Raw genomic sequence first — 26,814 nt, forward strand, 5'->3', positions numbered from 1 at the left:
ACCTATGCTCCAGGTTGGAAGTGTAAAATGTCATAAAGCCGGGGGGGGGGCATTGATTTTGATACCCCTATACTCGATAGGTTTTGACGTGGTTTTGAGATAAAAAAACATTTTTGAACACAATGTTATGGCGCCTAAAATCGACCATTTTATTATTTTTTCTTTTTCAATTTTAATGTATACTCTTTTTTACCCAGGAAAATGGCCTATCCATCCCTACCGCCGGCTGGGGGACGGCAGGTTATGTAGGGATCGAACCCACTAAAAACCTGGAGTGTTCCCTCTGCCGCATAGTGGTCGGCGCCTTGGGTACTAGAAACGACCTACCCTGTGCCACTCTCACAATAAAGACGAATTTAACGACACCTCTCACCCTGAAATCGATCAAACCGTTTAGGCTGTAGAGCGTGCCAAAGAAATATAATACATACACACACTCAGAAAACATAACCCTCCATCTGGAGCAGTCGGGTAAATTATCTAGACACGCGGCAGCGCAGCGTGCAAGCCAAGTTCAAGCAGAGGTTAAAAAAAATACCTACAATAGTTGAATAACTTTATAACGGAACCCTTATAGATTCGTCATGTCTGTCCGTCCGTCCGGTATGTCACAGTCACTTTTTTCCGAAACTGTAAGAGCTATGTTGAAACTTGGTACGTAGATGTATTTTTTTACACACAAATATTAGTACTCAAACACAATTTTTTTTTTCACCACACCCGTTACATGAGGGTTCTATGGAAAAGTCTTCAAAAGATATTGAGGTTTCTATTTTTTTTTTTCTTAAGTGGTAACATTTTTTGCGGTGAAGCCCACGGCCAAGCATAATTTTTGTATTGAACTTGGCTCTGCTTTTTTACATTTAAGTTTTTGGTGGGATAAAAATAAATGATCCGCAAGAAACAGACAAAGAAGTTTAGCGCCATCTGTTGACTAAAGATAGAACTGGCTTATAGGTGAATTCATATTTTAGTGCCATCTGCTGACATAGTCATGAAGCTATGTGCTGGTTAATTGTTTTAACTCATAGAGTTAAATAACTCTATGTTTTAACTAAACAACAATACTATTAATATTATAAAGTATTAATATTACGTATCTTTATTTTATTCAAATAAATCATACTTTTATGTACCTACTAAAGATTCAAGCAATGCCACCTAGTAGCAAATAAAAGAAACGCGTATGTATTTTTGCTTGATTTTCTCTTTTTGGAATTTATCCATTCTATTTCATATCCTTCATGAATTTAGGGCTGATTTTTCAATCGTCGGATAACTTTTAATTGAAGAATAAGTTTGGCACATTGACAGTTTTAGTATGGTAAATATGTCAAAATGACAATTTTATTCTTCAGATAAAAGTTATCTGACGATTGAAAAATCTGCCCTTAATAGAATAGAAAAATTAAACTAAAGCGTTCGTGTTCTCGACTGATAAGCTCTATCTTTATCTGTGGCCATTCAACAATATCCAAGTCCATTACCAATTGTTTAAAAAAATTAAATAGTGATGTGACATTGTACATACAGTATCGATTAATAAATCATCGAATGTCATCGATTATAACAAACTAATAAAAAAATCAAATAAATGTGTGTTGTATGAATTGACAGTGCGTGATAATATGTTTGTTTCCTTGGTATAGTAATTAAATACAGGCTTTAATTTTTAGTAATGAGTTTTTTTATTGATGTCTAAAATATTTTATAATATTTTGTTCTTGATAAATATTTATTTTAAAAGGATTGATTTGTTATACTTATGATTATTTAGAAAATTGAATTAACAAAACAGTATTTATTATTATATTTTTTTGGTATTTATGAGCTACAATTCTACACGATTGCCACACACGTTTTTATTTCAAAATAAATATGTTATGGACATTTTTTTATTTTATAGATGTTTTTTTAAGTTGAGCTTTTTAAATTAATATTAAATAACTAGTTTTTGTCTGCTAATATCTAAACAATGTTAAAAATTGGCGGCCGCTCGCGATTTCGTACGCGTGGATCCCGTTTTACCCCTTTAGGAGTGGAGTTTCGTAAAATCCTTTCATAACGGATGCCTACGTCATAACATCTACCTGCATGCCAGGCCTTGCGATCATTGCAAACGTTGTGATAGGGATAGAGACATGCGATTTTTTGTTTTACAAAGGTAATAATAAAGAATAACACAAAGTAATAAAAACTACTTGTTATGGGGGCAGATTTTTCTCAAAATGTATCAATTTTTTATTATTTGTTGCCATTTTCTGAGTATTTTATGTATTTTTTTAGTATCGGCTGTTATTAAGCATTATTACTGTTTTTATTTTATCAGGATACACCTCTTAGTTTAAAAGTTATTACGTTTTTTTTGCAATAAGTAATCGGATGAAAAAAAAAATCTATAAAAAATTAAAAAACAACTCAAAAAATTTTTGACTTCTTTTATGTCGACAAAAATAGGTCTAGTTTCATCTATTTTCATTTTTGTACACTTTATCGTGACACACTGTATATGAATCGATTATTTCGGTTGACATTCGAAGTTCGATAAAACCGGTCTATTATTAACATCCCTATTAAACTTCAAACTGTCTCTGGTGAGTCTGGTGTTGATGTGTGTGTGTATGTGTGTGTGTATTGGTGTGTATTCATTTCACGATTGCCAGCTGGGCGGCTCCGAATATTAGAAGCTACGACAAGATTTTTCAGAGTAATGTAAGTACGACTTAGATTTTATATTATTCTTATTTATTTACCATTGTTGCCACCATTATTAGTTTAGTTTAGTGTAATTAATTAAAATAAAGTGCTACGTGGTGTTTTTCTGCGTCTAGTTTAGAATCGATATCTACCTACACCTACCCACCAAGCTCTTTGTATTTACGAAAGTTAGAACTAAATTAAGTACAATAACCTTTACTACGATTTACTGATTATTACCGGATGTAATTGCAAGAGTTAAAATAGGATTTTCGTGACTTTACATTCGTATTATTACAGGTCAAAGTAAATTAAAACGGAAAATAGTTTTATTCGTTGTATCCATAATTAAATATATTCCAAACAGCTTACTAGCTATTTAATTTAAATAGCCAAACGATACTTTGAAATCTTTTAGCCTTTAAAACAAAGTATTTTCAAGTTTAATCAATTATTGGTAAACTAACTTTTAATCATAGTCTCTTATAAATTGGTGTCTTTCATCTCAAATAAAAGTGTGCAAGTATACATACAAATGACTAAATGTAATACTGATGAATACTGAATGTTAATACTAGTTTTAATAACTTACATTGATTGTTATTGTTTTTTATTGTTTATGCAATCTTATTTTAAGCTAAATTCCAATATTTTTCTATATCTATATCATTTTGCATCAAATTTGCAACGCGGAATGTGATTTTCTACTTTGATTTTGATTTTATGGATAACATGACTAACAATGCTTATCCTGACATTTCAATGTCTTTGAACCCAAAAGAGTAACGCGTAAGGTGAGGGGGTAGGTGCGTTAATAAGACTGCTATTTCAAAAAGGAAATAATAGTATACTATCGTTATGTCCCAAATTTGAAATGGAATGTATAATTTTAATTTGCATGTCCGAATAACATACCAGCATGGTGTCTTCTTTTATGATTTTTTAATTCACAGCAACAAATGATATCTTAAATGTATGAATAATATTGCATTAATAAAAAAATATGTGAATTGTAATAAGTTTAGCGGGTGACATTTCCATTATTTAACGATACCAAGTATGAATAATGCTTGTGATAAAATCAATCAAAAGAGTAGTATTTTTACTTTGCATGTTTAAGCATGAACTACCAACATAAATAAAATTTCTAGTATAGATTGCAATGAAGTATACTCAATAGAAGTAAATCATAATATTTTTGTAAGTAAATTTTTGGAACGGATATCATCATACTTCAAAATAATTATTGTAAATTAAATGTGTAAAATATTTTTGCTGTTCGGTCAAATAAGTTCATGCAGGTGAGGGTATTGGCTATGCGAGTGATATATTATTTGAAAGACGCTATTATATGTATTTCTGGCTTTCTATTTAATTGGATTTTAGAATCAATAAGTACTTTTGATGATGAATTAAGTGAAGCTGAATGTTTTAACACTGGTATTTCTATTAGGTAATTAGTGAGCATTTACTGCTTCATAGCTTTATTTGTGTTTTCAATGTAGTACTCAACGGTACACATGCATCAATCATTGAACAGGATGAATGTTTTTAATGTGCGCATGCATTTAGTCACATGCAATTTCATGAACCTACATGGCAACATGTTACGCATGTTTTAATCTATGTTATAGAAATAGAAATAGAAATATTTATTTGTTTTTACTTTCTAGCGAATTTTTATTTGCTATGCGATTTCATGTTTCAAATCTTAATTTTTTCATGAGACATAGAATTAATGCTGTGACATCTTATGGTCTATTTTAAGTTTAATAGGTTTAAAAAGCATCAATTAAATAATGATCTATCCCCTTACACATCCGATATTAAGCATATTTTATAACCAAAAGACAGACCACAATATTGCAAAGTATTAATTATGCAGACGGCTTAAAATTTAGGCTTCGTTCAATCCCCAGGATCAAGCGTTTAGCAAAGCCAGTCACAAACTGACAAAGTTACATTATGCTATTAAAATTCAGTGTAACTTCATCCAGGCAGTTGTTGAGTGCTATTCTTGGTATACAGGCCTACAGAGTAGTAAATTAGATTATATTGAAGTTTAATTCCTGAATAAGTTATTGCTTCATACATACAAATAGCAGTATCCATTTCTATTCTAATTATTTTTAACCAGTTTAAAAATATGACTCTCAATTCGGTTTTTTTTATTGTTTATAGCACTTTGAACATAAACCAATATTAATTTTATTAACCTACTAATATTATAAACGCGAAAGTTTGTATGGATGTCTGGATGTCAACATGTTTGTTACTCTTTCACGCAAAAATTGCAGAACAGATTTCGACGAAATTTTACAGTATTATACATCATTTTATCAGTTTTATTATTATGTATTACTTTTTCAAATTAATGTTTAATTAAAAATAAAAATTGTGACTGCAATTTTTTTTTACATAAACATACTATACTGTCTGTTATTGATACTGTAAAGTACTCTCATTATTATCAATACATACTGATAAGATAAATCTTAATTAAAGTTATTTTCTTTATTAATCTATTGGTTATTTGAAAACATTTTGAATACAAATAACGTTCTCGTCAACCTAATTTCGGCCTGTTTTCTTTAAATATTGTCTCGTTTCTAATAACCTCAATACATAGCGATTATTTATTACATATAGCTATTGTCAATATGTACAGTTAAAAGGTGTTGTTGCGTGAGTGCAAGTAACAGTAGCGGCAACAAGCGTGCGGAAACACGTATTAATGGAGAAAAAGCCGTGTAGATACACGAAAAATTTAAATTGTCGATAAAAGAGACACCGCTATCAGACTTCAACGAGAGCGAGCGTGATCGCCGACAGGTCGATGTACCCGTCAGCTAGGGTTGCCACACTCTAAAATAGTATCACCCTCTTTTTCATGTAGGCGTTCTTTATATTTTACGCTGCGCCAAGTACGCCAAAATACCTGAAACTGATTGTTACTGGTTCGTTTCGTTGGTTATGAGTAAGTAGTTTTATTAATGAGACTGTATTAACATTATACAAAGCCACACAAATTGGGCGTTTGAATGCAGCTATATGAAACAAAGTCATAAATAAATCTTTCTTGTGTAGATAATATCTATTATGACCTAAGACCAGCTCCTGGCCACCTCTTGACTTCATCATCAGCAGGACCCTGGTCATCATCTAGCACTAAAGTGCTCGAAAAGACAAATCCAACCAACCCAAACTGGATGTGATTTCGCCGTTTCGTTTAGAAGTTCCTATGGCCACCTCCAGACTCTATCCAGCTCTATGGTGCCATAATATTGCATTGTCATCGTACTTACATAAGTATACCCAGCTCAATCGGTAGAGAACTGGTCTTAAATTTAGTTGCAAGATTTGTCCCTCACTAACTAACAAGCGAAGTGCTTGTGAAAATGGTACGCATCTTTTTTGCGACCAGTCATCTTAGAGTATTATTACCATTTTGGAATCGTGGATAGTTGCGTCAACTTTATAAAAAACTTGTCGCAGTATTTTTCTTACTTTTTTTTTACAATACGCGAGTCAAAGTAGAGTGAAAGTAAAAATCTTTCAAAATTTTAAGGAAATAACATATTTTGATTGATTTTTGTGTAAAATCTGTAAGGATTCTGGAGGTTTTCAAGAGTTTGGATGAACAGCAGTACTACTTAGGTTGCCGATACAAACAAAAAACAGAAATATTTGAAAAATTGTAGTCGTGGTAATTTAAAATATCATAAGAGGTGTCAATTTTCGATGAGTTTCATAATTTATTGTGTAACTTTAAAAATATTTAAGATGATTTCTTTTCAAATAAGAAAAGAAATCTATCCTAAATATTTTTAGATAATTTTTTTCCTAAAGTAGTCTATGTCCACCCTGCGGCGCAGGCTTATCGTTGAATTTTGGGACATGTATATTAATTCGTCATAATAAATAAGTACTTAATTATTTTTCTACATTTTAGTGCATTTTTTTGGAGTCGGTTTAATTTTTTTTATTATTAATATGGGCTATTGTAATACAAAAATGTAGCTTATTATTTTTTGCAACTGGCAACCCTACCATCAGCTCCGCCGCGCCAGCCGGGGGCTATCTCGCCACGCATATTAGTCTCATGTCTCTATAGAAGTAGGTAGTAGGTAGCCTTAAACATTAATGGACTCAGAGATCCCGGCTTAGGCTTTAAGACTCCCCGCAGACCACAGACTTTTAGTCGGCCGAGGCCAAAAAATGTTTTGCCTAGTGTTTTAATCACTAAACTACTTACTGAATCGATTTTAACAAAATGCAAAGTGAAGTGATAAAATTTAAAATGGAGGTGTACAATTTTTTCAATTAATTAAGTTCTGATATTGTTCCTGTATGTATGACGATTGCTTAGCATAATAATACATTTTTATTATTTTCAACGATTGTTTTAATTTGAAAGTTAATTATACATGTTAAAAATCAATTAACTTAATTACTAATCATAGTACTTAACGTACCTACTTGCTTGTTTCATGTCCATTTTTTAATTCGCCAAAATGTCTGTTGCGCTCTGTCTGTACACCGTACCTGCGACATCTAAGTCAATCGTTTCTACAAAAACATATTGGATCCACTAGCTCCTAGAAACACCTATATTATCGTAGAAAGCAGTCATATTGACGGTGAATATTTTTTTAAACTAAGTAGGTATTGCACTTTGCAATTGACAGGGAGTGCGTTATTCGTACACTACTGTTGGAAAAGGCGTCGTATATGCACACACACACTCATACAGCCACAATCCACATGCACGCCCCGATTATGTTTTTTTAACCATTCGCTTCTCACTCTGACTGTGAATACTAGTGATTACGCCTCTGTACAATCAATACCAGCTGTGTTTGGTGTTTTAAACACTTACTTCGATAAAACCATGCCGTTTCGAATTTTAACGTCATTTACGACCGCAGCCAATTATATTTACACTTTAAATATGTAATTGCCTTGCCACTTGCAACTTACAGTTTTTTTTTTCATAAACACCAGCCAAAACCACAAAGAACGCGCTGTCAAGACTATAGAATTTGTGTGTAAATTATGTGATGTCACTCAGCATATGCAGAAGTTTATTGGATTCAGCTCTTGAAATCAAATATTACAAATAAAAATTACCTCTTTTACCTATAATACATAGGTATATTATGTTTTTCAATCCTCTTCTCATCACTACCGTTTGTCATATTATAGTTGTCATTAAATCATAACATTCTCAAATCAAGACACATCAGTCAGTGCCAGTACAGATGTATAAATATAATCTATAGACGTCTGTATATCCTTCCTTCCGTTCGATGAGCACCAATTATTACTAACAGTAAAAAACCCTTTGCTTGCGTAAACAAGACTAAGTGTGAGAAATCGAAAGATTACCATTGTTTTAATGCCAACATAAGTCTAGTTAAGGAAAATTCCTGTTCATGGTTGAATGTCGGTCAATAATGTTGGGATCATGGTAAAGATGTAGTAAATCAAGCACCTAATTACAGAAACAATATTGGTGTAACAAAATATAGATACTTCCTGGATTATTATGCAAGGTACACGTGTTAAAACCTTGAACCTAACGGTAACCTGTTTAGGAGCTCCTTTATTTATTTTAATGAGTTCAAAATTTCGAGTAAATTGCTTCAATAAAGTAATAAATATAAATTCTATTAAAACGTTTGAAAGTAATTCAGAAACGGAATGTTCTTTGTAGCAATACAATAAATAACAAAAGAACTTAAGCGAAGGTCACGTTATAATACAGTTACGAAAAAAGTTAGAAAAGTGAGCTTACTTTAACCAACCAGGCTATAGGAGGCTTCCGGCGACTGGGACCGCAATTAACTGGGACCGCGGTCCCAGTCGCCGGATGCGTAAAAATTAAATAATTTTCTTCCGGCGACTGGGACCACTCATGGATTTTAGTACTGTACCAATTTTGGATTGAATAATATTTTCTTTTAAGTTATCTATGAGTGGTCCCAGTCGCCGGAAGAAAATTATTATTTTTTCATGGATCCGGCGACTGGGATCGCGGTGCCAGTTAATTGCGGTCCCAGTTGACGGAATCCTCGGCTATAGGTTAATCTAATCGGTACGGTCTGGACTACGCTCTATCACCTTTGCAGGTGTCGATAAGGGGTACATGAGAGGAGCTGATATTGTCATGTTTTACCGTGGCAATAGTGCTACGCATCTTCTGCCGTGGGGATGCCAGTAGGTTACGTGTTACTTGGGACTCGAGTGACTTCGACCTTCGACCGAGAGCCCTGCCTTTCCTCTATCCGCTATAACGGAACGACATACAGCTCGGTTATCGTACGCTCCGCGCGAGCGTTCTGTTACACCTTCATTACAAAACCTATCTATACTAATATTATAAAGAGGAAAACTTTGTTTGTTTGTTTGGTTGTAATGAATAGGCTCAAAAACTACTGGACCGTTTTTAAAAATTCTTTCACCATTCGAAAGCTACATTATCCACGAGTAACATAGGCTAAATTTTATTTTGGGAAAAAATAGGGTTCAGGGGTCCAAGCGCGCGAAGCCGCGGGCGGAAAGCTAGTTAGTTATATCCTAGTTAAATTAATTCACTAAATAAAGTCACAAGCATAGTTTTTGTTGTTGCTTACTTATTTTATTTCTTTATTCTCCCAATACTAGTTGCTTAAATAGAATTTGTGTTGATTGTAACTGTACATGCATGCGAACGTCCTAGAAATGCATTTAAGCGAAGGATTCTTTGCGTTTGGTCCAAGCGAACGAAATGACCGAAGGCTAAGCGCGTTAAAAAAGACTCATTTTTATTATGCAACAACGTGCCGCGATGCCGTTCGCTTGGAAGTTTTGTTATGTACACAGCTACCAGCGATTATTTTAATCCATCTTTCTTCTATTTCTGCCGAGAACTTCATAAACATTAAATGTGTGTAATATTTTTAATGCATCAAATAAAATTAATAAAATACAATTAACGAGATTTATGTCTTTTATAATGTAATGGAATTGTTAAATCCGAAGAAAATGCTAATCACTTGGCGCAACTAGACCAATCCAAACCAATCAGTGTGTATTTATTTACTCTTATTGTATTTATGAGTCACGGCGATATAAATGTTACAACAAGTCGAAACGTTGCAGTCATTACCGCATCGTCGGCATGGCAGGTTGAATTAGAGAATGGCCGTACGTGTCAAACCGGACCGTGAGTCACGGTTGCCTACCCACGTGGTGCGGCCGTCCTCGTCTTATGCGTTTTTTTGTTCAAAAACAATTAGGTGTGGTTTGGTTATACGTACGCAATCGTTAGCATCGACACCGTAGATGCGTTATTGTTTTACTATAAAAAAACAATAATTTCAGTTAAGTTATTGAAACCACTAAAAAATCAGAGTATGAACAATTGTTTGAATTTCCAACAGCTACATTAACAAGTTCAATTTAAATTATGATAAATAAAAGAGCCCCAATTTAGAAGTGCATCATTACGTTTTTATGCAAAGATATTTTAATGTTATGATAGAGCATCCATTTCATATTCGAGTGCTGCACTTCAGACAGCCTCAACGAGGAGCACGAAGTTACTGAACCGCGAATAAAGTTGGAGCTCTGACGTCAATGGAAAATAAATAACAAAAGCATCCCCCAACCGTGCCTATTTATTTAGTTAGGAACACGTGAACTTATATCTTGGTTTGTTTTGGTGTATTCTGATGAATTAAAAATACATTTAAATAATTATTCCAAGAAAAGTCCTGCAACTAAAATCCTCACCCTCAATATATTTTTGCAAATAACGATTAATTGATAGCAACTTCTTTTCTTTTGCAGTGCAGTGTAACCAGTGTTCCAGTGCAGTATCCCAGTCGCCACACTTGTTTCGTCAACCCCCGTTTCGTCTTCACCATTCCTTGAAGGTAAATTTCTTTATTATGTAATGTTTCTTTGTTGTTTCTATGGTATTTAAACCTTCTATAAAACAGTTATTTTAGAAATAGTCCCTGCGTAGTTTTGCTAAATATTATCATTTAGAGACTCCTCGTTACGTAATTGCCGTATGAGTAATCTTCCATTTCCCATTATTTAGACTCATGTTATTATTTATGGAATGTTTTAGACTATACCTAGTACTATCTAAATTGTGCTGGATATGATAACTGAACAATGCACTGAAACTCGTATTTGATCAGTTAACTTATTGATTAATTTGCTCGTTAAAAATTTAACGATTTCCTAGTTATCAAACTTGAAGACTAAAACACGATTTTTGTAGCACAATATCCAAGCTATCGACTGTTTATACTTAGACTGAGCGTGGGTGACGCATACCCTATTAAAGTGTAACCTGATTTGCTTGTCTGCCGAAGTCAACACTAGAGCCTTCGGCGCTCCCCTTTCTTGAGAGCCTTTTGTTGATATCTACAAACAAATTTAGGATGCATATCAAGTTTACGTCTACCCAAGTGATGCTTTCGAAACTGTCAAGACAAAAATAATTGGCAAGTCCCTTAAATGTCTCCGGTTACCAACCAACCTTCCGTCAAGTACATTATCCCAGGGGAAGAATACGTGCTTATGAATATTTTACGCTCGGTTTGGCTGCAGCTAGGATGCAAACTCGACGTGTTTATTTAGAGCGAAATACATAGTATGAAAACAAAGCGTAATTTTCAGGTCATGTTGTTTGAAAGGTTGTCGATAACTAATAATAAAATTGTACCAAATGATTGGCAGCAGTTGTGGTTAGAACAAAGTATGTAGTTTTAGAGGAATATGCGTATTTACAAAATTTCCTGAAACTTTGTCTCTGATAAGTCAGTCCGACACGCATAGCGGTTACGCCCTGTCTGTCACACCCTCTGGGGTATTGACCTAATACCTACCTCATCGAATTAGATAGCCAATTTGATGTCCTACATCTAACGTTACTGAACCAACTAATATCGTTTGGTTAAATAGGCAACAGTTAGGTAATGCAAACTTTAACATTGTCTGTATTTGTTCGTGGAAGGAGGTCACAGAAAAACGTATTCAACAAATGAAACTGAAACATCTTTCATTACGTTCATTCATTCAAACACATGGTATTTGTATTGTTATGAGAATTTAGGTGTGTCAGATTTTTTCATGTTTTGTGTACCGCATCGTTTTTAAGTTGCTAGTGGTTTCAGTTTTGAGGCATGTGCTTTAGTTAGGGCTGTCACTTACCTAGTTTTGCTTAACGTGTGAAGCTTTTTGATAGCGAGTAATTCAGGCCATTGCCGCTTCTGTGTAGTTTTTTTAGCACATAGCAGGACATTGTTCGTTTGGAAACATAGGTGCTTGATCCGGCGTGAGTGAGGTTTGATATCCCATAACCCAAAGAAATGCGACATCTGTATATTCGATTCCAGGGCCATAGCTCTCTGGCTGTATGTGCCAACTAGTGTCGGCGGTAGATGGATAAAATGTTATCAAAGAACATGATATTGTCAGCATTAATCCATTTATTATGACAATTTATTTCTATGGGCGTACCACATCTTCGGCTGATGTTATGTATTATTTTTCACCTTATTCATGCTGTATTTAATTATCAACTTGTATGACAAATTGATAGTATTAGTTCCTGTGTGTTATTATAACCCATCTGTCAAAATTTCACATAGAAATGACTCCGTTTGAGATTTCAAAGTAATGTAATCATATAGGTACTTAGTTATCCGTCCGTAGGCTTAAGCAGCCGCGTCATTGAACCAAGTGATTACAGTGAACGTCAGTGTTGCAGTAATTGAGTATTATACTGATTACCTTTGCCGGAATGCGGCCTTTTAGTACTTCACTTGAAAATCATCTGCTCATGCAATGTCTGTTTATATTATTTTTATTATTCGGTCTTGTGCAATCGTTAGATTAAATTCATTTATAAATTATTAATTGGATTCATAGTTAATTGTGATGGTATCTATTTATTCAATTATTGCGTCAATTATTCATGATTTACAGAACATTATTGCCGGTAGTTTTTTGTTTTAGACATTGATAGAAACACTATTTTTGTATTTCAATAAGTATATTTATTAGTGTTCAAAAACCGTCAGCAAGTAGCCTCAGTCAGCCCTAGATGTGTCGTGCGGCGTGCGCAAACCGCACACGAGCGCGCCACGTACGGCGGCCTTCATGCTTAGTGGGCGGATGACCGCTCCGCGCGGATCACTCGACTTTCACCCACGATTGCGATTTCATCAAAACAAAACATTTCTACACCGTCACTCGCTCACACCGCCCTACGTTTAAATTCTTTATAATTCCCCACGTGTACTGTGCAGTGTATTGTGTACGCAAAATCATTTCCCCCGACATCGCATTGTATGTGCATGAAGTTCAGTGATGCTTTGTTCATGTGGTTAATTGTATCAGTCACAGCTCAATTTTATTTAATGAGCCAACGAAGAATCCGGCTAGGGTGAAGTTTATCAACATTACTAATTAAAATTTCAAGCGACGGATTAATCCACATAATTTTGAACCCGAAACTAGTTTGACTTTAATCATAAACTCTTATTAACTGGTATTCAGTCTTTCTGAACCGCTTGAAAGTTTTCAGTAATTGCATGTGTCCCTAGTAAGTTTCCCAATGAAGTTTGAGCCGGTTAGATTGTGAATCGGGTGATGTAACCGCGAGGTAGTCGTTCGCATTGATGAATGGTGAGCTGATGGCGTGACGCGCGTGTTGGTGCAGAGAGGCGAGGAGCAGGCGCGGGCGCGAGAGTGCCCTATGTGGCTGACCCCGTGCCCACGACCATGAAAGTGGACGCCGACGCCCGAGAGCCCGCCGCGCCGCTGGCGGCGCCGGGGACGCCGACCGCTAGTAATACTGAATCGCCTGTGTCATCCCTGGACGGTTTGTTGGTTTAACTAACACACTAACGCACCTCACACCCCTGCATCCTAACGGTTGTGGAACTCACCAACATTAACCCCGCTATCGCTGCTTGTGGAATGGTAATATTCACTAATAACAGCTTTTTATCACTTTTTTAGTTATCACGTTAAAATTGCGTTCGCGTTTCGTATACATTAATTACCCTGAGCCCGTAATTACCCAGATTCGAACATTACTTTCTAGAAACCTGTAGAATATGATTTGTTCATTGGTCGGTCATCATTGATTAGAGAATCATTTTTATAAACAATCAGTATTGAATTATACATTTTTGGATTTACCATTACTTAAATAAATAACGTAGTTGACATTATTTAAGAAAGTAGCAAAATTAAACCGTCGTTCCTAACCTTTGGAATGGTGCTTGTAATTAAATGAATATAAAATATGTGCCCGAAGGTACTTTTTAGAATTTGTAAATCACAAAATATTTTGTAAGATACATAGATCGAAATATTTAAAGGAAGTTATTTATTAAGTTAGCAGTTATAATAATAATAATAAAAAATTCTTCAGTAACTGAAAACATTATATAATTTAATATACTAAATGTATACAGGTGCAGCATTACTCTTGCGTGCGAATGAACAATTTACGACAGATGCTATTAGTTGATGTCCATTGGATAACGAAGTTACAATGTAATGACAACAGAGACTTTGTAGGTAAAACAAAAATAAATAAATAAAAACCGAAACCATGAAACAGTCCGTAAATAAATTATCTATTTTAACAACAAACCAGATTTGGCGTTATCTTTTAACGTGCACGCGTACCTAATCCATATCTAAAAATAATCATAATCTGAGTTTATTATGCACTCTGACGAGGTTAACTAATTTAGTTTTCTCCATATCTTTTCCTTGCATAATGAGAGAAAACTGGGCAAAATGATGTTATTTTAGCATTAATTCACCGCTTTACATTCATTCAGTAGATTGCACATAACATAGCTGTATAGGCAGGCTCATATCTAAACCATAAAACTGTTATAGTTATCAGTAGCCAAGCCATGAATCATGGAAGTACTTAGTGCGGCGTACAGTTCCAATAGCAGACTCAACTCGGATGTAATTGGAAGACGGGAAAACACTTAAGTTGATTAACAAAGCATTTAAAGAGATAATAGGTATATTTAAAAATGTATTAGCATTTGAATGTGTTTGTGTCGTTCACGTTTTAGAAATGGTGAATGGTGATAGATCGGAGTAATGGCATTATTGTTAAATTCCAGTAAATAATTACATTCACACTCACCCTGGAATTCAAATGTTAGGTTTGGACGGTGTGTACTGTAGTTGTGGTCAAGTAATTTCATGTTGTTATCATAAACGTTATATTACAAAGCTTTGTAATACACGCATAAATAATTGATCTGTAAGTATGAGGTAAACGTAGAATGTCATAACATGTCCCAACTCGGCCACTGGCTCCCTTACTATAAAAATAACATGTGCTTTGAACGGTTTTAAAATGGTATACCCATACACTTTAAACCAGCGCTTTCAAGGTGCGTGTGTATTTTATTAGTAAGGGGGTTAGCCTATAAATATGTTCCCTAACTGGGATTGAAATAGAAGTTCAGTCTTGTAAGACATTTCTTTTGACATTCTGCGTAAGAGTCAAATTCATATTTTAATATCCGCATTTATCTAATAGTAACATTTTGTTACTAAAGGTTAAATAAATATCCGCACATGCATTAAAGCTTATCTTTTGCTCAAAGTGACGCAAAAGATTAAGTGACGAAATTTTGCTATTAGAAGTAAAAAAGTGCAGATAAAAAAACTGGCTGTTGTTTGCGTTACACCTGCATGTTGTTAATTTGGCTGTGTCCTGCCCGTAGACTGCCGGTCGGTGCAGGAACCTGAGACGATCCCGACGCCCGCCCGGGCGCTACTAGCCAAGCTGGAGGAAGAAAACCGGCGCATTGAGGCAGACGCGAAGAGCGCCTCCCTCCCCACGGTCCATAGTCGGAAAAGTTCCGACACTTCACAGATATCGCTGTTATCGGGTAAGTCATAGTCGCACAGAGGCAGACGAAGTTCTGACACTTCACAAATTAATATGGCATGTCATAGGCGCATTGAGGCAGACGCGAAGAGCGCCCACCTCCTCATAGTCCATAGTCGGAAAAGTTCCGACACATCACAGATATCGCTGTTATAGTTCCAAAATACTGGACTGTCCTGTCGATGACATTGACAGTGGGGCGCCACCGTCAATACCGGATCGCTGGTTCAGATTTTTGCCATGTTGGAAACCATATAGTTGAACGATGGTAGCGTCCCCCTGTCATTGAATTTTGCGGGACAGTTCAGCGTGGGTCATCTATATCGGGTAAGTCACGGCCGCATAGAGGCAGACGTGAAGTTCTGACACTTCACAAATATGGCATGTCAAAGGCGCATTGAGGCAGACGCGAAGAGCGCCCACCTCCTCATAGTCCATAGTCGGAAAAGTTCCGACACATCACAGATATCGCTGTTATCGGGGTAAGTCACGGCCGCATAGAGGCAGACGTGAAGTTCTGACACTTCACAAATATGGCATGTCAAAGGCGCATTGAGGCAGACGCGAAGACCGCCTCCCTACCCACGGTCCATAGTCGGAAAAGTTCCGACACTTCACAAATATCGCTATTACCTATCGGGTAAGTCACGGGCGCATAGAGGCAGACGTGAAGTTCTGACACTTCGCAAATATGGCATGTCAAAGGCGCATTGAGGCAGACGCGAAGACCGCCTCCCTGCCCACGGTCCATAGTCGGAAAAGTTCCGACACATCACAGATATCGCTGTTATCGGGTAAGTCATGCGCACAGAGGCAGACGAAGTTCTGACACTGCACAAATATGATATTGTCATAGGCGCATTGAGGCAGACGCGAAGCCTTCCCAACGTGCAGCGGAAGAGTTCTCACACTTCACAAATATCGCTATTATCGGGAAAGTCATTAGGCATTTGCAGTGTATAAAGGGCCTCATTATTGTATTTTAGCGACATATTATCTTCTCGCATTCAAATAAACTATTGTCTACTACTAATCACTAGAGATACGCTGGGGCAGGAAAGTTCTTGAGTGGCGACCACGAGCCGGAAGACGTAGCGTGGACAGGCCTCCCACTAGGTGGATCGACGATCTGGTGAAGGTTGCGGAATGTGCCTGGATGAGAGCGGCGCAGGACCGGTCTTTGTGGAAATCCTTGGGGGGAGGCCTTTGTCCAGCAGTTCACGTCTTTCGGCTGAAACGAACGAACAGATACATCTATTTCTAATAAAGGGCGGAAGTCTTTTTTGAAACTGGCCCTAGTTCCAAAATCGTAAGATTTCCATAAATCTGAATCCCAATAGAAATCCGCCACGCAATTTGGTTTTTAAATAATATTCAGCGCCGCAGCTATTACACTGACCGTCAACTCATTAGTCGCGTTGTATTCACTTCGTATTCTCTGAAATTTTATTGTAATCTGTTACCCAATGCTTCGTTACAACACTTATTTCAGACTTACTTTCGAAAAACTGTTGGTAGCACGAACTTCATTGTAAACATCACTGATTAGTATAGACTAGTGAACTTGTGCAGGTATTTTATCTTATGTTATCAATGGCAGCGATAAGGAGATCTTACACTCGTGCGCGTGTGATTAAGATGTTTTTATATTTTGCAACATGAACCAAAACGAAGATCAGTATACGAAAAACGTTTTTGAGTTCTACCTGTCGCTTATTAAGGATAACATTTTATTGTGTTTGTATAACAGTGTTTATGTAACTTTATTAGAGGTTAAGGTTGTATTGAATTGAAAGAGTGTTTTTATTTGTAGCGACGAGTTCGAGTCATGAGGTGGAGCCGAGGGCAAGCTGCAGTAGCAGCAGCAGCAGCAACGGGACCGGCGAGGAGGACCTCTGGGGTCTGTGGGGCCGTATAGTCAGTAATTGGGAGACCGAGTGGAAGCGGCGCAACCAGTTCGTCCGGGACCTGGTTCGCCAGGGGGTGCCACACCACTTCCGCGGCATCGTGTGGCAACTCCTGGCCGGTGTCGACTCGTCCCCGGAGAAAAAGCTTTACGCGACGTATATTAAAGTTAGTATCTAATAATCACACTAATATTATAAAGGCGAAAGTTTGTGAGTGTGTATGTTTGTTACTTCTTCACGTCTAAACAGCTGGAGCGATTTTAATAAAATTTGGTATGGAGTTAACTGACATTCTGAATTAACATAATTATAGGCTTCATTTTACCGCGAGTAACACCGCGATGCACAGCCCTAATATTGCTCGTGGTAGGTCCTAACGGAAATTAATTAAAAGGAAATTATCCTGATGTATTGAAATCAACATAAATAAAAGCTGGCTACTACGAAAACTTCATCGTTGACTTTCAATCTGCCTTGTAAAACGTATTTTTATTTTTTTCGTATCATATTTTCAGGCCAAGTCTGCTTGTGAGAAGGTGATACGTCGCGATATCGCGCGTACATACCCCGAGCATGATTTCTTCAAAGAAAAAGACGGACTGGGCCAGGAGTCTTTGTTTAACGTCATGAAAGCGTACTCGCTCCACGACCGGGAGGTCGGATATTGCCAAGGGTCCGGATTTATTGTCGGGCTTCTCCTTATGCAAGTAAGTCAAACCTTTTTAAACCTTAAAAACATCATATCTTGTCCTATAACAGTGACAGGAAGCCGTTAGATGCAGGCCGTTTCCATTCTCTGAATTTGTTATGTTAATAACAAAAAAACTAATTGCCCTTCATGTGTTGAAGTAATAAATAAAGCTCGTGTTATTTAGCTATTTGAATATTATGCATAATACTCGCCGGAAATCGTTTGAAGGTTAATATTATAGCCGAAAATATATTTTCTGCGTTCGGTCTGACCGGACTGAATAACCCTCGTTATATCCTTCAGTTTGTGGATGGAAAATAAATGCCGCTGGGGCTTACTGGTTTTAAATTATGAAATATTGTTGATGCCAAAAGACGATCATCATCTTCATGTTCTGTTTCAACAGCACTGTATTAATCCCGAACAAATCTAACTCCGTAATCCTAGCTAGGTCCTAGGTCAAGTGATACGGCATAATGTGATTTCCAGTCTGTTCCCTACAGGATGTTTCTCTGCCTCCATTATGACACTGCAAAAGTCAATTACAGGCCTTTTTTGGTTGTCCGTGAACTAAAGGAAATGTTTTGGCAGTACATACAGAGTAATAAATACCAATGAATGAGTAGGTCATCTTCATAGAAACGCACCGAGCGCGGTTTGTATGTGAGCGCGCCAATATACGTATGCGGCGCGCACGCACACACTGACAAAATTCGGCGCACTTCACCGCTAATCCCCGCTAAATTTTGTCAGTGTGTGCGTGCGCGCCGCATACGTGTTGGCGCGCTCACATACAAACCGCGCCCGTGCGTTCCTATGAAGATGACCTACTCATTTGAATTTACTCTGGTACATACAACATTCACACTTTTCGATACATAGTTACGCATCTGCCGTATCAATATTAAAATATAAAATCTCATTTGTAAAATTTCGTATGAATCATAACGTTAATCATTGTAAAGTTAAACAAAATTAACAAGTAGCGAGTCATTCTGTACACAAAAGTCCCTGTTTGTACTGTCAAGTTGCGTTTATATTGTGACCAATTTCTTTTTTTCTTCGCTAAACACCGGCCATTGGTTGCAGATGCCCGAAGAAGAAGCGTTCGCTGTTTTAGTGAACATAATGCAACAGCATAGAATGCGCGACATGTTTAAACCCAGCATGGCAGAACTAGGCCTTTGCATGTTCCAGCTTGAGAAATTAGTTCAGGAGTTGCTTCCAGAGTTGAACGCACATTTTACGGCTCAGGTAATCTTCTAAATATACTATAACTCAAAGGTGACTGACTGTCTGACTGACTGACTGACATAGTGATCTATCAACGCACAACCCAAAAATACGGATTTAGAACTGTTTTTCAATGGGACGACTTCTGAACGTCAGCGAGATCTTGACTGTCAAAATACGTGAATTAGGCCACTGGTCGCACAGTTCCATGTTCGTGTGAATCAGTATTCTGTAGTTTGCTATGCAGCCGCAGCTTGAAACTGTCGATACTAGCTGCTTCAGGCTGTCCGTGAATGTCGGGCCTTACTCTGCTTGTGAATACAATTTGATATGTTAATTGTAATTTATATTTCCTTTCAGAGCTTTACTACTTCAATATACGCAAGCAGCTGGTTCCTTACCTTGTTTACTACAACATTGTCCTTACCACTGGCATGTAGGATCATGGATGTCTTCTTATCTGAGGGCATTGAGATAGTTTTTAAGGTCGCACTAGCTATGTTAACTCTTGGCGAATCACACATGTTGTCTTTGGACATGGAAAATATATTAAAGGTAAATTTATATTATTCCCTGTTGTGAATGAAAAACCTATATCTTCGAATAAATAAATTGTTCAAGAAAATTATTGGAATCTCAAATATACTTATTATTTCAAAAATTTGGTCCTTTTACAGTTTATTCAAAAAGAGTTGCCCGCGAAAGCGGAAGCAGACCAAGACGCATTCATGGATCTGGCTTATTCAATCAAAGTTAACCAAAAGAAAATGAAAAAGTATGAAAAGGAGTATACGGTGATAAAGACGAAAGAACAGGGTGACATGGCAGTATTAAGAGTAAGTTGACAGATCACATAACTTTGCAAAATTACAATGCATAATTTAAAAGCACCCGGATTCAAATACGAATTTGCGCTTATCGTACAGATTTTGTGCGACTCTTTCGTTTACAATCATTTAGATAGAATTCGAATACTGAATTGTCTCTGTATGGAATCAATTTCTATTTTTAACCCAATCTGGTGAAACTAAAACATTCCTGGTGATGTAAAAAATATTATTATTTACTATTATTAAGACTTAGTGTGCGTCAGAACCGCGGGGTGTGCGTCAGAACCGCGGGTGGGGTATCATGAAATCGAATGAAACATATTCTGGTATTTAGTAGTGTTTTACTATTATTTGATAGCGAAGATAAAAATTTTAGTACTTATCTAATAAACAAAATTAAACGAAAAACAAAGTTCCACCGCCAACCTGACGTCAGGATGGCGGGTGGGTAGTTGAACGGTGTACAATACTTAGAAACTGTAAATGCCAATTTTTAGTATCTCTTCATTAAATAAATAAAATAATGTTAATTCTTATCTACGCCTTTTTATTTACTTGTGAAATATATTTTTTTCAATGTCGGAAGCCATACAAATTTTTTTTTGTTTAGTTTCAAAAGTTCTCTGATTAAAACAGCATTAAACAATAAATGAGGTGCACTGATATTTAATACATATCTACAAGTATTGCATAGTAGAGTAAAAAGATTTAGTAGTTCTACTAAATACAAGATGAAACGATTAACAAAGTCCGCCGCCGTCCATTCTGACATCAAGTTGGCCGGTGGAAATAAAACGGTGTAAAATGCATAAAGTATGTGGCACAAGGGTTTATTATTTATTTATTTAAGGCTCACAAAACAAGTTAGTCATATTTAAGTACAAATTACAATCCATAATTTAATCTAAGCCGCGACTCTTAACATGTGGGCGCACAGAATGGTTATTAAAAATAATGAAATAAATAATATTTAAAGATGTTAAAAGTTATAATTTTAAAATAAATGTAAGTAGTTACCAAAGGACTATTATAATAAGTTAACATCTATAGTCTTTATGCATTTTACACCGTTTTATTTCCACCCGCCAACTTGATGTCAGAATGGACGGCGGCGGACTTTGTTAATCGTTTCATCTTGTATTTAGTAGAACTACTAAATCTTTTTACTCTATTATGCAATACTTGTAGATATGTATTAAATATCAGTGCACCTCATTTATCGTTTAATGCTGTTTTAATCAGAGAACTTTTGAATCTAAACAAAAAAAAAATTTGTATGGCTTCCGACATTGAAAAAAATATATTTCACAAGTAAATAAAAAGGCGTAGATAAGAATTAACATTATTTTATTTATTTAATGAAGAGATACTAAAAATTGGCATTTACAGTTTCTAAGTATTGTCACAGAATAAGTAATAGTACAGGTACAGAAGGATTACTCCGCAAGACGATTTAAATAAATGCGAGTCTTGCTACGACGCGATACAGTGGAATTCAGCTCGCACAGCACTACGTACCTACAATTTTATTCACCTACAAGTTTTGTCTCTTTCTATCGCGTGCCTCTGAACTCTTCTTACGCTGTTAGGGTTGCTGTCTAGTGAAAAAATAATTAATCTACTTATTTGTAATGAGGTACGTATGTAGGTAAGTATGCATTCATTATGGAAATCCTTCATAGTAGGTTAGGTTCCTATACTATCCTAAGAATTATTGATTACCTACATGGCCAACATACCTTTCAGCATCTTTGGAAAGCGAAAAAAAAAAGATAAATCCGGTAGATTACTTTTCGTTTAAACACCCGAACGCCGCACAATATTTCTTTCTCTTTATGTCCATTTTTAAATAATACTTCGATCATAGAATAATAATCATACTACTACAACGCACGCCACGCGCCAGCGTCCTGACGAGCGCGCACGTGACACTCGACTGATATAATCCCCGCCGGCGGGGCGCTTCGCTGTAGGTAATTATCGGATGTACCACGCGGAGTGAGCCAGGCCTGGTATTGTACACCGTTCAACTACCCACCCGCCATCCTGACGTCAGGTTGGCGGTGGAACTTTGTTTTTCGTTTTATTTTGTTTATTAGATAAGTACTAAAATTTTTATCTTCGCTATCAAATAATAGTAAAACACTACTAAATACCAGAATATGTTTCATTCGATTTCATGATACCCCACCCGCGGTTCTGACGCACACTAAGACTGTGTTAGGGTGAGTTGCACCACCTAAATTTAACGGTAACTATGACGATAATCGGTGCATTTTGTATGGAGTTTGACAGATTTTTGACGTTTGTCAAAGTTAAAGTAAGATGGTGCAACCCAGCCTTATTGATTGTATTTCTCATTTAGAATCCCTACGAAAGTCCTAGTTAATTTAATTTATAAACTTAGGGATCTTGTTATTTTCTTGTTATACGAAATAAATACTACCAACACATACTTAAATTCACAGTGTCTCCGGCAAGAAAACAGGCTGTTGAAGCAGCGCGTTGAGTTGCTGGAGAAGGAAAGTTCATCTTTAGCGGAGCGGCTGGTCCGAGGACAAGTGGACCGCGCGGAGGGCGAGGAGGAGACGTTCGCGCTNTTTTTTTATAGAAGAAACATTCTATTCTACAAGTTATTCAATTTCAAATTGCATTATGAATACTACGGTTGTATCTTTTCAAAGAAAATTGTATTTTAAAGTCATAATACGTGGATTAGTCCGCACTCCGCACTAGTCGCGTCAAGTATGGTAAATTACTACGTACTAAGTGGAACAGGTATTTGGATCACGTATTAATAAATACTTGGAATAGGTGCACCTAGTATCAAATTTACCTAGTATAACCCATCTCTAATTATTATGTATAATTACATTATGCATTCATTCCTCACATCTATATTCTTATTTATTTGTCTATTTTGCAATGCTGCTCTCAGCAGACACCATTCCCCAAAAAATCAATCACAACTTTTATAAAAAAAAAACTCTTTATTCTGCTCTTTAAAACTTAATTAATTTTAAATTACCTGTAAATTAAGATTTTTGTAAAAAAAAAAGTAGTTTAATTGAATTGACAAAATAGGCAAGTCACTATTATATTGCCATACAAAATCTATGGAAGACTGTAATTTTGACAGTTTAAAAAAGTAAATCCATTGATAAAACGGGACTATTCCCACCTCTCGTTCCCACCACTGCAACTCCTGTGTAGCCAGGATCAACAGCTTGACCGCCACAAAAACCCAATTAATGAAGGTCAAGTTTGTCCCGGGGGAAAGTTAAACTGTCATTGGATCCGCAACAAAATTAATCAGAAGAACATAGGAGGAGTTCGAAATTAAGGTTCGACTTCAATTGATAGTGTCAACGTCTAAATGGACAATTTGACACCATTCTCCAATAATTCTAAATCACAACTTTTCTAAAAAGACACTTCATTCTGGCCTTAAAAACTTAATCAATTTTAAATTACCTGTAAATTAAGATTTTTGGTCGCATTGTAATTGAAAAAAGTAGTTTGAGTTGACAAAATAGTGACGTCATTTGCTTGTAGTGCCATACAAAATCTATGGGAGAGATTCGTTTTGACAGTTTTAAAAAGTACGTCAATTGATTGGTGGTGTCAACATGTCTATTCAAAGAGTACGTTTCGTAACAGAACAACTCGCGTCAGTCTTCGCTGGAGGGCACCGAGGGCAACAGCGCCAAGGGCGAGGAGTTGGCGCGGTGCCTGCAGCGTGAGCTGGTCCGCGCCCGCCTGGACGCGGCCGAGCGGGAGGCGACCGAGCGGGAGTTGCTCTCGCGGATCGCCGAACTCGAGAGCGAGCACAAAAGCTTGCGCCGGCAGCACGTCGACAACAATGTCGCGCACCTCCAGGTCAGTACCTTAAAGTTCCGTACCTCAAAGGGAAACAACGGAACACATAAGGGATCACTTTGTTGCCCGTCCGCATAGAAAAAACAAATAAGAAGGGTCCGTGGCCGAGTCCCCCTGTGTTCGACGCACCCGTGGTCGACGCCCCCGGTCAGATAGAAGCAATTTTTAATCAAATGTACAGTCAGTCACAAAAATATTTATAAACGAATGAATATTTATACTGATCGTACAAATAAATGTTTAATATTATTTTACCATAGTGATACCTAAAAATATAATAGGTTTTATTTTAACCTATCATATTTTATTATAGGTTTTATTTACCTATAATAACATGTAAATCGTTTTACCTAATCATAATAATTGTAACAATCAGTTTTTAAAATAACTCTACTCTCTCTACATTTAACTAACTACAAATAAAAGTTTTAATTATAAAAGTTTTAAGTATTTTTAACAAAAAAATAAATACATCATTTTAAATAGCGTCAAACGTGCATGGTTTTCGTTGACTGTACTTAGTGCAAAAGCCGAAAACAATATGATATTAAATTTATTTAAATCGGGGGCTTCAACCACGGGTGCGTCGAATACTGGGGGACTCGGCCACGGACCCAATAAGAAGACCAACTCGAGCCCGTGATAATAGCCTAAACATGTAGGGGTGTCGCTCTCGCTATAGTTTATTCAATCGTCAAAACTTCATTACTCAATTTAAATACAAAATAATTTTACTTGTAGAATAAGCATTTTGTCCAAATTACTTTCGAAAAAGGTTTGATCAAAAGTTGTCTTTATCGAATCATGTAATAATTTAAATAAAATAAAATGATTGTGAAATTGTATTTTTTACACAATAAAATATTATTACTTTTTTATTTAACTTACTCATAAAAATCTTTTGGAATTGACTATTTTTTACAATAAATTCTGTGCCGTCCGTCTGTCAGTCTAAAAAGCTAAAATTTATACCAAATATTCAGGTCTACTGTCCCTTGGAGCTGTAAAAAAATCAAACGGGGTTGCACCATCTTCGTTCGTTGGTTTCAGCCAAATGACGTCCACTGCTGGACAAAGGCCTCCCCCAAGGTTTTCCATAATCAGCGGTCCTGCGCTGCCCGCATCCAGGCTCTTCCCGCGACCTTTACCAGATCGTCGGTCCACCTAGTAGGAGGCCTGCCCACGCAACGTCTTCCAGCCCGTGGTCGCCCCTCGAGAACTTTCCTGCACCATCTTACTTTAACTTTAACAAACGTCAAAACCTTTCAAACTCCATACAAAAAGCACCCGTTATTGTTAAAGTTACTGTCAATTTTAGGTGGTGCAACTCAGCCGTAAAGGTTAATAATCCGCCATTATTATTTACACATTAATAGGAAACACAAATTTTAGAAAATAAAACATAACTGCTATACATGTCGCTTCACTTTCCCGTCAAGAAGTTATGTGTATGTGTGCATATATTACCACACATACTTACACCTGCATAGCTTTATCTCCGAAGATCGACATAATTATCGACGCCGCGTTGCCAATAGTTGCGCGCACACTGTGCCGCACTTTTGGAAAAAGCAATGAATGCGAGCTTTTTCACAAGACAAGCAACCTTTTTAAGCTTCTTGGAATTTCTGCGACTTCACAAGCTCTATCACAACTACACAAGATTACACATTGTTTAGCTTGATGTTGTCAAAACGCGGCTCAATTAGATTTTGGCATAGTGTAAAAAGTCCAAATAAGTTTATTTTATTTATATGTTTTTGCAGAGTAAATACAAATTAATGAGTAGGTCATCTTCATAGAAACGCCCGAGCGCGGTTTGTATGTGAGCGCGCTGCATACGTATTGGCGCGCTCACATACAAACCGCGCTCGGTGCGTTTCTATGAAGATGACCTACTCATTTGTATTTACTCTGGTTTTTGTTTCATGACAGGACGAGCTGATCGCTGTAAAACTGCGAGAGGCTGAAGCAAACCTCTCACTGAAAGAACTACGCCAACGTGTCACTGAGATATCCGAAACGTGGCAAAGATATCTTCAGGTAAGCAGTTAAACTTTGTAATTAGGTGTGAATAGACTTGCATTGCATCCTTGGACTGTTATGTATAAAAACAATAACCTTCATTTCACCGTTTAATTTGTTTAGGAGCACCGGCAAGAAGCGCCTCCTCCGCCAGCGCAGTCTAATGTGGTCTCAGACATAATGGCCACTCCGAAAAAGTTGTTACGAGCATGGGAAGGACGTTCGGCTGATGCTCAAAAGTTAGATGAGGAACTCATGAACACCAGAATTAGAGAGGTGGAAGCTTTAACAGAACTAAAGGAACTTAGATTAAAGGTATGTATAAGTTGGCTGTTTCATTAAAACCCATCCAGTAGTTTTTTACTATCATGACGTGCATCCTAGCCCGAGTAACGTTAAGAATTCATAGCGCGATTGCGGGCCCGCTCAGCTCTTGTAGAATGCAGATACTTATGTAAAAACTAATGCACAACTCACGACGCGGTTTGCCGCGGTAACCGCAGCCTCTGCGGATTGCGCTCTGCGATCGATTGGCAGGCGACCATTTTGTACCAGTGACTTAATTGCCCGTCTTGCAACCGCCCGTCTTGCGATTACCGACCGCCACGTTTG

At 36.8% G+C, this 26,814-nt stretch overlaps 1 protein-coding gene across 1 annotated transcript in view; it reads left to right on the forward strand.

Annotated features, from left to right (window-relative positions):
• Positions 1–2,597: 2,597 nt before the first annotated feature.
• Evi5 (ecotropic viral integration site 5) overlaps positions 2,598–26,814 on the forward strand; it is a 38,135-nt gene continuing 13,918 nt past the window's right edge. The window contains 13 exon segments of the mRNA XM_028311636.1: positions 2,598–2,712; positions 10,531–10,616; positions 13,421–13,582; positions 15,471–15,638; positions 17,451–17,710; positions 18,060–18,251; positions 19,325–19,489; positions 19,829–20,023; positions 20,146–20,304; positions 22,767–22,988; positions 23,944–24,177; positions 26,113–26,220; positions 26,326–26,517. Of these exon segments, the coding sequence (XP_028167437.1) occupies positions 13,483–13,582; positions 15,471–15,638; positions 17,451–17,710; positions 18,060–18,251; positions 19,325–19,489; positions 19,829–20,023; positions 20,146–20,304; positions 22,767–22,988; positions 23,944–24,177; positions 26,113–26,220; positions 26,326–26,517 (1,995 nt within the window). The 5' untranslated portion in view covers positions 2,598–2,712; positions 10,531–10,616; positions 13,421–13,482.

This window comes from Ostrinia furnacalis, unplaced genomic scaffold (genome assembly GCF_004193835.3).
Source record: "Ostrinia furnacalis isolate ACB-3 unplaced genomic scaffold, ASM419383v2 OfSCF3526, whole genome shotgun sequence".
NCBI lineage: Eukaryota > Metazoa > Arthropoda > Insecta > Lepidoptera > Crambidae > Ostrinia > Ostrinia furnacalis.